The sequence below is a fragment of the Mytilus edulis genome, chromosome 12 (assembly GCF_963676685.1).
Source record: "Mytilus edulis chromosome 12, xbMytEdul2.2, whole genome shotgun sequence".
Taxonomy (NCBI): domain Eukaryota; kingdom Metazoa; phylum Mollusca; class Bivalvia; order Mytilida; family Mytilidae; genus Mytilus; species Mytilus edulis.
In genome coordinates this window covers 18,532,442-18,545,801 of record NC_092355.1, presented here as the reverse complement: position 1 = coordinate 18,545,801, position 13,360 = coordinate 18,532,442, and the positions used below count along the sequence as shown (strand labels likewise).

General features: G+C 32.5%; 1 protein-coding gene across 5 annotated transcripts in view; it reads right to left on the bottom strand.

Moving 5' to 3' along the window:
* Positions 1-13,360, bottom strand: part of LOC139497907 (potassium voltage-gated channel subfamily KQT member 1-like) — a 144,261-nt gene that overhangs the window by 16,289 nt on the left and 114,612 nt on the right. For all 5 annotated transcript variants that reach the window (XM_071286146.1, XM_071286149.1, XM_071286151.1 and 2 more), the window contains 6 exons: positions 9,064-9,157; positions 6,227-6,353; positions 4,646-4,821; positions 2,858-3,004; positions 1,805-1,915; positions 880-1,064 (listed from right to left, as the gene is read on the bottom strand). In XM_071286146.1, coding sequence (XP_071142247.1) covers positions 880-1,064; positions 1,805-1,915; positions 2,858-3,004; positions 4,646-4,821; positions 6,227-6,353; positions 9,064-9,157 — 840 coding nt within the window. The remainder of the gene's footprint in view (positions 1-879; positions 1,065-1,804; positions 1,916-2,857; positions 3,005-4,645; positions 4,822-6,226; positions 6,354-9,063; positions 9,158-13,360) is intronic.

The following is a 13,360-nucleotide window of genomic DNA, read 5'->3' as shown; positions in this document are numbered from 1 at the left end:
ACGGTGACCCGGCCAACTAACCAAGATAGCCGCATTGGCTAAAAATAGAACATAGGGGTAAAATGCAGTTTTTGGCTTATAACTAAAAAACCAAAGCATTTAGAGCAAGTCTGACATAGGTAAAATTGTTTATCAGGTCAAGATCTATCTGCCCTGAAATTTTCAGATGAATCGGACAACCCATTATTGGGTTGCTGCCCCTGAATTGGTAATTTTAAGGAAATTTTACTGTTTTTGGTTATTATCTTGAATATTACTATAGATAGAGATAATCTGTAAACAGAAATTATGTTCAGCAAAGTAAGATTTACAAATAAGTCAACATGACCGAAATGGTCAATTGACCCCCTAAGGAGTTATTGTCCTTTATAGTCAATTTTTAACAATTTTCATAAAATTTGTAAATTTTTACTAACATTTTCCACTGAAACTACTTGGGCAAGTTCATTATAGATAGAGATAATTGTAAGCAGCAAGAATGTTCAGTAAAGTAAGATGTACAAACACATCACCATCACCAAAACACATTTTTTCATGAATCCATCTGCTTCCTTTGTTTAATATTCACATAGACCTAGGTGAGCGACACAGGCTCTTTAGAGCCCCTAGTTTCTTCTTCTCCTTTTGATTTATAATTTTGATTTCAATCGTCAAGCTACAATTTTACATCCTAAAATACAAGCCTTTTGTGCACAATTCGAGATGTGAGAATGTACTGCATTGCTGGTACATTTGTAATTGCATTGTTCGTAATCCAAAATGAAAATTACGTCATCTCGTTAGTTCAATTCCCATTGCTGTTTAAGACGTTGATAGCCAATCACAAGGCTTGTTATTCAATTTTCAATGCAACGGCCAATTAAACACCATTATACTTACGCCGTTGGACTAGGACAGGGAATCATATGGGGTTTCCACGTAGCTATAGATATAGAATTTCTGTCTGCTGCATAGCAACGCCACAAACTCTGTATTAACATGGCGGCTGGAACTCTCCTACGAATGAGGTGTTTTTGTCTTTGCTGTTGCTGTACTTTAAGAGCAAACCCTGATCCAAGTATACCCTATTAAAAGTAAATAAATGGCTACAAACAGTGGTAAATAAAAAAACTCAAACAATATCATACTTTAAATCAAATGTTTATAGAAATTTTGAAATTATTTCAGGGATTTTTGAAGGACTTCTGTTCAAAGTTAAGGAAGGAACGAATGCATACACACATGTCTATTATTTTAGCATACACGGCTTATGTTTTTGTCATGCAAAGGCCTTTGTACAGCTTACTTCACGTCAATGTTGAAGGTGATTATGTAACAGTAAATTTGGTTCGGTAGTAAAATTTGTCTTCCAGACTTTTTTTCCTAGTTAATCAAGTCCATGTCCATGATTTTACTAGGAATATAAGTCCTTAGACAAATGTTCCTAGGAAAATAAGTCCATAGCTAGTAAATTATGTCTGGCACTTGTTTTCCTGAACAATATTTTACCAGGACAAATTTATCACTTACAATTACACGGTGGAAAGTTATACGAAATTGCCTTATTTTTAAAATTGTATAAAACTGTATTACATAGGAGTTGTCCGTATCTCTTTGTTTACCTGCTCATTTATTGTAAATTTTATTTCTTAAAGTGAGTTATGCAATGCACTTTTAAAATATATCTTTTCCAGGCAGTTTTAGAACAAAACACTCGTACCTTAAGTTTAAACGTCTGGAAAAATTAAAATTTATCTTTTGAATGTAATGTTATCTTGCCGACTTACAATTTCAAAAAAATGTGAACAGTAGAATACACACTTACTGCAGGTAGAGCAAAAAATGAAATCCCTAAGATCGCTGAAAATCCTGCAATAACCTTTCCAGCCCACGTCTGAGGTACAACATCACCATATCCCACCGTGCATAATGTTATCTACAAAAATAAAACAAGAACAAAATATTTTTAGTTCTAACTAATAACAATGCTTGGTTGTTTCGTTGTTGTTGTTTTTTTTTTTTTTTTTTAAAGTTTACAAAATATCTATTGTTTTTGGTTTTGTTGATAAAATGATGCTGCGTATTTTAGTATATTGACTTTTGTCATGCTAACCTTATCTGTATCGTTATATTTCATTGACTTTTAAACCATTATATCTAATATCTGTAAATTTATTAGTATATGTCCACTTGCTGTCCTACTCGGTTAGTTACATTCGGGAAAAGGGGACGGAATTGTAGTTATGACATTTGAAACATATCCGCTATCATCTGTGAAACGGATAGTCCGTAACTGTCAACCAACTCATGTCGTCAGTATAAACTTCATCTTTTGGAACTCTTGGTTTAGTACCTTCCTTGTGTTCGGCGACCCTCTATCAAGAAAATTATGCTAGGAAAGCAAGCCTTGGAATATCGTTTGAACCGGGATATATATATTCCGTATACAGGCGCAACTGGAATGTTGCTACACAGAAACGAAAAGTTCACAATCGGAAAGCTAAAATAATCTCTTTTTTTGTAAAGTTTTGTTTTTTTAATGACATTCACTGTCAATTTCTAGATGCAATTCTATCTAAAAGGCAGAATTAACTGAATCTATTGTATCCATTATCACTAGATGCGATCACATAGTCACCACAAAGAGTAACACGTTATTTAAATTGTCCATCCTTCGTCAATCATAAGTCTATAAATGTACAATATGTGCCTTACATCAATCGACGTTTACCAATCATGAGCAACACGATGAGTAATATTTGTGGAGCATAAAATTGTTCAGTGCACCTGCTTTTGTACTTTTTGGTTTTCTTTTTCTATCTGAAATAAAGTCGACAAAGACATATAAAAGTCAATACTGGTCTAGTAGTATACTTACCACGCCCCACCAAATTGCATCAGCAAAACTTTTTAATTTTGGTTTTTCGGAATCTTTATCGGCGATGTGATCTTTTTCGGCGAGAAAAACGAGGAATGAAAAGAAAAGTAAACCTAGAATTCCTATATACAGTGTTGTTAACAGCTCCTGAAATAAATAAATGTGTTATGGTTAACGCAAAAAATAACAAAACAATAATACATATTCCAAAATTTAATAAATAGCCAAATGCATGGTTTTATGTATTGTAAAACGCATGATTTCATGTATAATTGTAAAACGCGTGATTTCATGTATTGTAAAACGCATGATTTCATGTATCGTAAAACGCATGATTTCATGTATCGTAAAACGCGTGATTTTATGTATCGTAAAACGCATGAGTTCATGTATAATTGTAAAACGCGTGATTTCATGTATTGTAAAACGCATGATTTTATGTTTTGTAAAATGGATGATTTCATGTATTGTAAAACGCATAACTTGATGTATTGAAAGGACATACATTGTAAACATATAGATTCCACAACTGTAACAACTATAACAAGTGTATTACGATATTTCTCCATTCGAGACAGTTAAATTTTAATATTTCTTTTTAAATCATTTAAATTTAACTGTTGAGAGTTAAAGTGGTGGAATCTGTTTCTCTAATGATTTTATCCTTTCTTTTCAAAGATTTGAGGAAAGTTGTGCACCGGTCAGGAAATGTGAAAATAGCACAAACATTATAGAAATACAGTTAAACACTCTATCCTCTAATAATTACATTAGATGTATGTTTAATTATGATACGTTATTCTGATTGACTAACTGCAATTTCGCGTTATTCCTTAATGAACTTTATTTCAAAATGATTTATAACATTCACGATGACACGTGCTTCTATAATGAAGTGCACAGGTAAAAAAAAAAGAAGAAAAAAAACTGGATAGTAATCGTATTTTCATGTTCAAAGCGAAAAAAATATAATTATAAGTATTGAATGCTTCAATCGTTTAGTATCTTCGTAGGGTTGTAAAAGCGTTAACCGTGCGTACATTTCTTGAATGTACTTCGGTCAACGCTTTTACACTCCAATGAAGTTATAAAAAGAAACATTCAATTCTTAAGTATACCAGACGTGCGTTTCGTTCACACAAGACTTATCAGTGCCACTCAAAATTTAGCTAAATCTATAAAGTTGAAGAATTAGGGACCCAAAATTCAAAAAAGTTGTGCCAAATACGGCTAATGTAATCTATTCCAGGGATTAGAAAATCCTTAGATTTTTTTGTGAAATTCAAAATTTAGTAAACATGAAATTTATAAAAAGGACAAAATAATTGATATTCATGTCAACGCCGAATGGTTGACTACTGGGCTTGTAAAACACTGTTAGTATACGAATAATAGTAATAATAATTATAATAATCTAAGTTAAATATTCAGCCTGCATTTATTTTATCCTATAGTATAATTGTCTAATAAAGATATCTGCGTATTTTAATCAAGTCAGATCGTCGGCCTTGAATGAATAAAAACTAGGTAGGTGTAATCTCCAATGACAAAGCAACACAACGACAAACATAAAACAGAAAATGTATCGTTTGTTTGAAGCTGAAGCTACAAATTTGACAGCTTAGAAACGAAAATAAATGATTATATGTTATCCTATCAATACCTGTTACGATAATCGCCAAGAGCATTGTTTATATATTTCAAGACAGCTAAATTAAAAGTTTGCAACAAGACAAACCACAAACGTATCAACTTAATTGAGATTTATTACTATGATTTAAAGCTAACCTGTCTGTGAGCCCATATAACTGATCCTAAGAGTTTCCAAGACCCTCCACGACGGTCCATTCGAACCATTCGTAGAATTTGGAAGAACCGAAGACCTCGAAGTGATGTAGCGGCGAATGCTGAGCTTAGTGATCCAACAAATAATATCACGACAATGGAAATAATCAAAATTAAATCTGCAATAGAAAAAAATGTGGTCAATGGTTTGGTATTACAATCTGCAATAGCAGAACATGTGTTCTATGGTTTCGTATTACAATCTGCAATAGAAGAACATGTACGTGTTCTATGGTTTCGCATTACAATTTGCAATAGAACAACTTGTGTTCTATGGTTTCGTATTACAGTCTGCAATAGAAGAACATGTGTTCTATGGTTTCGTATTACAATATGCAATAGAAGAACATGTGTTCTATGGTTTCGTATTACAATCTGCAATAGAAGAAAATAAGTTCTATGGTTTGGTATTACAATCTGCAATAGAAAAAAATGTGTTCTATGGTTTCCTATTAAAATCTGCAAGAGAAGAACATGTGATCTACGGTTTCGTATTACAATCTGCAATAGAAGAAAGTGTGTTCTATGGTTTCGTATTACAATCTGCAATAGAAGACCATGTGTTCTATGGTTTCGTTTTACAATCTGTTCTATGGTTTCAAATGACATGCTTTGATATATTCTGCTTTATGATTAATTAGTTAAAATTTGACCAGTAATAAAATATATAGGCTGTTATATAATCAAGAATATATTTACAGATAGGGACAAATACAGCTTTTATTTCTATGTCAATTTCTGTTTTATTAATGGTGAAAGGTTTTCATAGAAATTTTCCTCTTTGGAATATACACCATTCTGTTATTAGTCGTTTCAGAATCTAATGCATTCTGGGTAATATTTACAAAAGTGTACACAAAAACGTCACGATTGGTTAAAAACGGCCTAAAAAATGAAATTCAACCAATGACATAACGTTATTTTCATTTTGGGGAACGAACAATGAAATAACCCATAGTCCTTTAGATTCTGAAACGGCCAATTAGTCGTTTCAGAATCTAAAGGATATTGGGTAATTTCATTGTTCGTACACCAAAATGAAGAAAACGTCACGTCATTGGTTTAATTTTAAGACGTATTTAACTTTTCACGATGTTTTGGTACACTTTTGAAAATATTACCCAGAATCCAGTAGACTCCGAAACGACGAATTGGTCGTGAGTCGACATGACTAAATATAAAATAATACGTCTTTTTCGCTATTTCACCACCATGAATGAAATTTGATGTAACAAACTGAAAGGAAGAAAATGTGATGTTCGTTGGTCAAAGTCACACACATTGGGTCAAGTGTCGTAGACATCTAATGATTTCGGCTATTTCATTGGAATTTAAACTGGTTGGTAGAATGCTTTAGTTGAACCATGTTTTAAGTACCTTTTTTTCCAATAATGCATATCGCTTTCCTGTTTAGTCAGGACGTGATTCTAAGACAAAAATTATTTTGTCTGAGTCGTAAATATATATCAAACCGGACAGTAAAGAAGTAAGTAACAGACCATTACACAAATCCGCCATACTTGCCTATAATGCATAATGGTCTTCTCATAAACCTGAATCTTCCACTCCTCCCTTGGAATCTGGATCGACAACCAGCTGCCCAAATACGTACTATATACTCTGTAATCAGCCATATTAACAAGGCAGGTTCCTAAAACATATCTACAGTTTTGTAAAGGGTTATTTGTGATCGACAGCCAGCTGCCCAAATACGTACAATATACTCTGTAATCAGACATATTAACAAAGCAGATTCCTACAACATAGCAACAATCTATATCTTGGGAAAATCCCTCTGCAAATTCAGGGATTTGACAGTTGTTTTCCATAATTTGGTTCTGTTGGTTGATAAAGTCTGACGTTTTTTTTTTTCTTCAGTTTTTTATTTAAAGGAGTTCCCCTTTTTAAATTACCTTGGAGTTCGGTATTTTTCTTTTATATATATTTAGTTTTATATAAAATGGTTATTTGTGTCGATGGATTGTGTCATATATGTATATTGTACATCTTCCTTTTTTATATAATGCTAGAGAATCGACATATACAGTGGAAACACTTCTATATTAACCTCGTATTAGAACTGTCATGCAGAATAATCTGTCCTAGAACTGTTCCAAACTGTCCTAGAACAGTTCTACCCTAGAATTGTTCTAAGTAGAACTGTCAAAATCAGTTCTAGGTAGTACTGTCAGGATCAATTCTAGGTAGAACTGTCCAAATCAGTTCTAGTAGTAAATGTAGAATATTCAACAGAACTGACCAAATCAGTTCTAACCGTAGAACTGTCAGCAGAACTGACTAAATCAGTTCTAACCATAGAACTGTCAGCAGAACTGTCTAAAACTGTTCTAGCCATAGAACAGATCAAACCTGTCAGGTTTGTAGTACAGTTCTAAAAGATGGTTATTGACACTTTCCGGAACAAGAAATGTTAAAACAGTGCTGTGATGAGAAATTTTTTATATATATAATATTCTTTTGACTTATTTATATTTAAGACAATAGTTCCTAGGACTGACTTAATCAATTCTAGCCGTGGAACTGACCAACTGTTCTAGTCGTAGAACTGTTCTAGCCATAGAACTGTTCTATCCATAGAACTGTTCTATCCATAGAACTGTTCTAGTCACAGAACTGACCAAATAATTGGAGTATTTTCTAAAACTGTTCTAGGGTAGAACTGTCAGAATCGGTTCTAGGTATAACTGTCAAAATCTATTCTCGGTAGAACTGACCAAATCAAAATCAGTTCTATGTTAGAACTGTTCTATCTAGAAGTGTCTAGGTGTCAGGATGACAGTTCTACATACTGTCCTAGAACAGTTCTCCTGACAGATTTGATGAGAGGTTAGAAGTGCTCCTCTGTATGCGCAAAAACATTTAAATTAAAGGGTTGTGGTATAAAATATAATCAATGAAGCTGACAATTGCATGGTGTGATCATTATGGTAGTGATGCTTTTGTCTTTTGTGTGAATTTGTGTTGGTAAATGACTTGATAGATTTTTGTGTTGACGAATTATGAACATTATTATTTTTTTAATATACATGTACACAAATATTTACATGTACCAAATATCCAATTAAAATTTAGACACACGTTTACATACATTTGTAGCTTGCTACATGTATATTGCATTGTGTTTTTGTTGTGTTTTAATTGAAAATGCCTGGCGTACTGCTGCTCAGCAGTGTGAACATATGCCTCAGTGATATCATAATGCTATTCTAAAACATTGAAACACGTATTTATTTTTTCATTCACAGATATATTTTGTTTTTCATTAGTGTTTGTGCATCTTCGCTAGCCAAGAGGAGGGAAGTGGATCGTAACCCTTGGCTAGCGAAGATGGTGTTTGTGTAACGCCGTATCAGCGCGATAAGGGATATATCGCGGCGATAGATAGTCTGGGATCCTGACCCAATTTTTGCTTCGCGTCAGTATTATAACCATATTTCGTGCTTGGTTTCTTTCGTTCTTCCAGTTAATTGCAGATATTTTCTGTATGATTGGGTAATATAAATGCATATTATAACCCTAGTAATTATTTTTAAGCAAACTTGTTAAAAAAATACATAAATATTTCATACAATTATATATTATGTATAGCTTTGTGGACTCTAAAACAATAAAATACAGTAACTTATTCGTAGCTATCAATCTGACATGACCGTTTTCTTCAACAAATAAATCGTTCAACTAATAATTTCCCATAAAAAGTGATATATTATATATTCAATAAGCTCAATATCTATCTACATAATGTATCTGGTCAGAATACGTTTGAGTGCAAACAGAAATAGAGAATATAGGTTCTTATACCATTAGAAAATTAAAGCAACAGTCTAATATATAATTATGTATCTAATCGTTTATTGTTTTGCTATTTCGATTCTATAGCACAAATAGAAAAGCTTACCATATTAATATATCATTGCATCTTCAGATTTCTATTTGAATTCTATAGATAGCATAAGAGGCCTACAATATCTGGTCTACTCCGTCGTTAATTTCAGAATTAGAATTCGATATTAATTTCTTGTTTAATATGGTATAAGACGCATGTTAATTTGAAGTACCGGGTGAATTTTGCATTACCTGACACTGCTAATAGAGTTTTATTTCTTTGACGCCACTTTGAGCACTTTTGGCAAGTTCGTGGTGGGAAGGTTTTTATTGATGAAGGAAACCAGAGTGCCAAGAGAGAATCGTCGACCTTCGAACAATGGCAATTCTAGTAATTAGTCGAACGCACCTGCAATGCATGTACGGCATTCGAACAGGTTAATGATACAGTAGTTGAACTACTATGACATATGAGCCACTAAGGCACAAATACAACATACATTATAATTACTCACTATGTACATAATAACATCTGAAATAACTTCTGTTGATAGATCATCTATGGTAGCCAACACACTTAATACGAGACATGACACACATGCTAAAAACCTGAAAGAAACAAAAATAGAATTAAGTTTTAACTCATTTATGGTAGACAACACACTTAAAACGAGACAGGACACACATGCTACAAAACTGTAAGAAAAAAAATGATTTTAAGAAAAATGATTTGAGACCCAAATAGTTACAATGCCAATTTAAGGTAAAAGTCCGAGTTAGCCTTTTCCCGCCCCAATTTAAAACTGAAATATCTCGAATACCGATCAATATTTTTAGCTTATTTTGTTCCTTAACTAATGCTTGACCGACTTGAAGTATCAATTTTAAATTCTTTATTTTATTACTTTCACCTAAGGTCATCCTTAAATTATATAAGATAGGGAAAATAATAAGACCATCATTCTCATTAAAGACATGGCTACCGACTTAGAACCATAGATAGATTATCATCATTCGATCATTACACTGTTTTAATTACAGAATGTATAAAATATGAATATGAATAGATGTGAGATAGGATCCAAATGACAATTAAATTCTTGTTAAAAACTAACTTCGGGGCAGTAGAGGTACCCCTCACTTCAAATTTTTGTTAGCTCAAAATATCTTTATCATATTTCAAAATTTCGATATTCTTTACTTAGGTGGCCAATTATTTCAAATCTGTAAACTCCATTTACATCCTCATTTATTTTAGAGTTTTGCATGGCAACATTACGTTGCCTTTGCTATTTTTATACAGTTATGTATCGTCTCATTTACATTTTTTACAACTTTGACAAAACAGATACAAATCAACAATTCTGTATATAAACACATTAAATTGTTGTTTTAGAGGACAATGTTTTAATAAATGAGTGTTCAAAACTTCTCAGTGGAGTTTAAATAATAAAGTTTTGTATGCAAACAACCCCTTGGGACAATAAAGCACGAAATACCATTTCCATCAAATAAATTGAAAATTACAACTGGGACACTATTCATGTTATACATTGAGTTAATGCACTTAAGCTCATTGTTGTGCATTTATACAAGCAAATAGAGAACATAAAAACATGTTATTTATCTGCTTGTTATTTAATTTTAAACCAGTATCATGGTTTGTAAACATCAATAAAATCTAAATGGTTGTAAACATCCGAGTTCCAGACAGTTTCTTGTCTCCTCTTATTATTACAGAGCCGCATCAAAATACCACTTATAATTCATCAATAGGACTTTATTCCGCTGTAATATTACATTTAAGGCCAATTTGATTGGACAGTGTCTGTCACCAAATTCACTACCGATGACATTTAACGCCAATTTGATTGGACAGTGTCTGCCACTAGTTCTACTACCGGAATCATTGGCAACACTCAGTCGACGTTTCCGGAAAAGTTGAAATGTTGCATTCTAAATATTTTGCATATTGTACTTGATATTAGGTATTCAAAGAACTGCAAGTATCAAATCAATTATGCGCATGACCAGGACTACTTCATTTGCGACTGTCGAACCTCCAATTCAAGATAATGACTCAGGAGATGCAATATTGTTATTCCTTATAGCTATGTCAGGAGTTTGAAATGAGAACAGTATAGCCATACAGTTTGTATATTAGGGAACGACAATTAAACTTAAAAAAAACCTGAAAGTTGACTTCATTTTAAATGTGCACTTAGACTATGGATCAAATACTTTTGTTGCCAAGAATTTTTTTGTCGTTTATTTTAAAGAAAAAAAATATTTGAATGACAATATATGTTAACGTGTCTTTAGTAATACATTTTATAGTATGGTGATATCTCTTCAACACTTAAAAAAAATAAAACATAATTTCATACCCCACATATTGTTTTTGTAAATACAGACAACAAGTGTTGTTTATAATGATGGAAACTGAGATAAAAGAGAAATATATCTATTTTCTCGGTGTTATTTTACGAAGCAGACTGACTGATGATATTTCCTGATGACTTTAGCCTCACTTTGATGTGACAACATATCGATTCCTGTCACGAGATGCAAAAGTCACATCAAAGAAAATTTCATGTAATCGGATGTCAAAAGTGTTTAATATGATTTTTTTCTTCTAAATTCATCCGATTGTAATCATATTGAAGCACTCCCTGACAAATGAAATAATAAAAAATATATATTAATTTTGCTAAAAACTAAAGTATATTTAACGTTGTATTTTCAAGGGAAAGGCGTCCAAAAGTGACAGTTTATACCGGTATGAAAGAGTTTCTTTTCTGAATTGGGTTTGTATTGTACATATAAATATTACAAGATGTGGTATGACTGCCAATGAGAAAACAACCCAAAAGGACATAGAAATTACCATCAATAAGTCACCATTCAGCGTTCAACAATGAGCATTACCAATACCTAAGCTATGAAATTTGACACAGAAATGGAAAATATAAAACAATTCAAGTAAAAAAAACAAACTAACAGCCTCATTTATGTACAAAATAATGAACGAAAAATAAATATGATATACAAGACTTAAGCTAGTCCTTCTGTATAACATTTGTTATTCTACTAATCAAGATTAAAAGAAGGCTGATATAAACATGGTCACATGTTTTATGTTGTGAATTTTGTCAACAGATGCGTTTCTTTATTGCTGGTTTGAATGTTTATGGGATTTCCAAGTCAGGAATCTCTTTATTGTATGGCTTTAGTTGTCAATCTTAACAGATTCTTTTCCTCCTTAGGAGAAATGGTTTTGATGCATGGCAGATATAGATTTTTGATAGTTTATGTTTACTTAATTGTTTTTTTTCTTTTTTCAAGGCTAAGAGCACCTGAGATCACCCCTAGTTTTTGGTGGGGTTCGTGTTGCTTATTCTTTAGTTTACTATGTCGTATCATGTGTACTATTGTTTGTCTGTTTGTCTTTTTTATTTTTAGCCATGGCGTTGTCAGTTTATTTTCGATTTATGAGTTTGACTGTCCCTCTGGTATCTTACATCGCTCTTTTTTTAGCTTGACTTATTGTAGTAAATAAACTCATCATAGATACCAGGACTAAAATTTTACACTTACGCCAGACGCGCGTTTCGTCTACAAAAGACTCATCAGCGACGCTCGACTTAAAAAAAATGTTTGTCCGTTTTTTAATATAATATCTTTATTACAATATGTCCTCATAATTTGAAGTTTGCTTGTGGTGCTGTCTTTTAGTCATAAATAGGTAGATGTGGTATGAGAGCCAATGAGACAACTTTCGCTCCAAGTCATTATGTGTGAAAAGTAAACAATTATAGGCCTTTAACACGTAGCCTTGGCTCAAACCGAATATCAGGCTATAAAAGTCCTCAAAATGGCTGGTGTAAAACCATTCAAACGGTAAAACCAATGGTCTAATCTATATATAAAAAAAAAAAACAGAAACGAGAAACAAATGTGTTCTACACCAACAAACGACAACCAAATACATGTAGTATACAAGAGATACCGACTTAAAACTGGCACAGAACTTGAGTTATTAAAAAGAATTTGACAAAAATCAAACCATGATTACATTTGTACATTGAGCTTTGAAGAATAATAAGTTTTAAAAATTATGCGCATCTTCAACCTTTGATGTAAAATGTTACTAGGAAAATATTTGCTTGACAGCAAATGTTCAGATATTTTTGCAAGGCTCAGTAACATTAATAAACATAGGATTTTGTCCTGTCTTATCCCTAGATGAGCTTTAGTAAGCAGTATTTGCTGATAAGTTTGGCTTCTCAAAGCTCTTCAACTTAAATTTGATTTAGCTTTTTTACTTTAACTATCCGAGCGTCAGTAATTAGTTCTTTTGTAGACGAAACTCGCGACTGGCATACTAAATTGACTCATCATAGATACAGTACTAGGACTAAAATTCTACACTTACGCCAGACGCGCGTTTCGTCTACAAAAGACCCAGTGACGCTCGAATAAAAAATGTAAATTATACGTCAGGTATCGCTTATGATTTTCTTTTTCAAAAATTCAACAATAAGCAATATTTGTAACAAAAGTATCAATTTTCGTTCAAGTCAAACTATATGACCTCCAATAGGATTAAGCGTACTATAACAGCAATACCAACCAGTGAAAGTAAATATTAGTACTTTGTCAATGGAAATATAAGTATGATATTTTAAGTGCATGTAAATAAAACATATTTCTGTGTGACCGAGTATTAATAGAAGGATATCGAACGTAATCTCTGTTCATTGCATAAGTAAATAATATCGATACAGAACTGCTTATATTATTCCCGCGTAT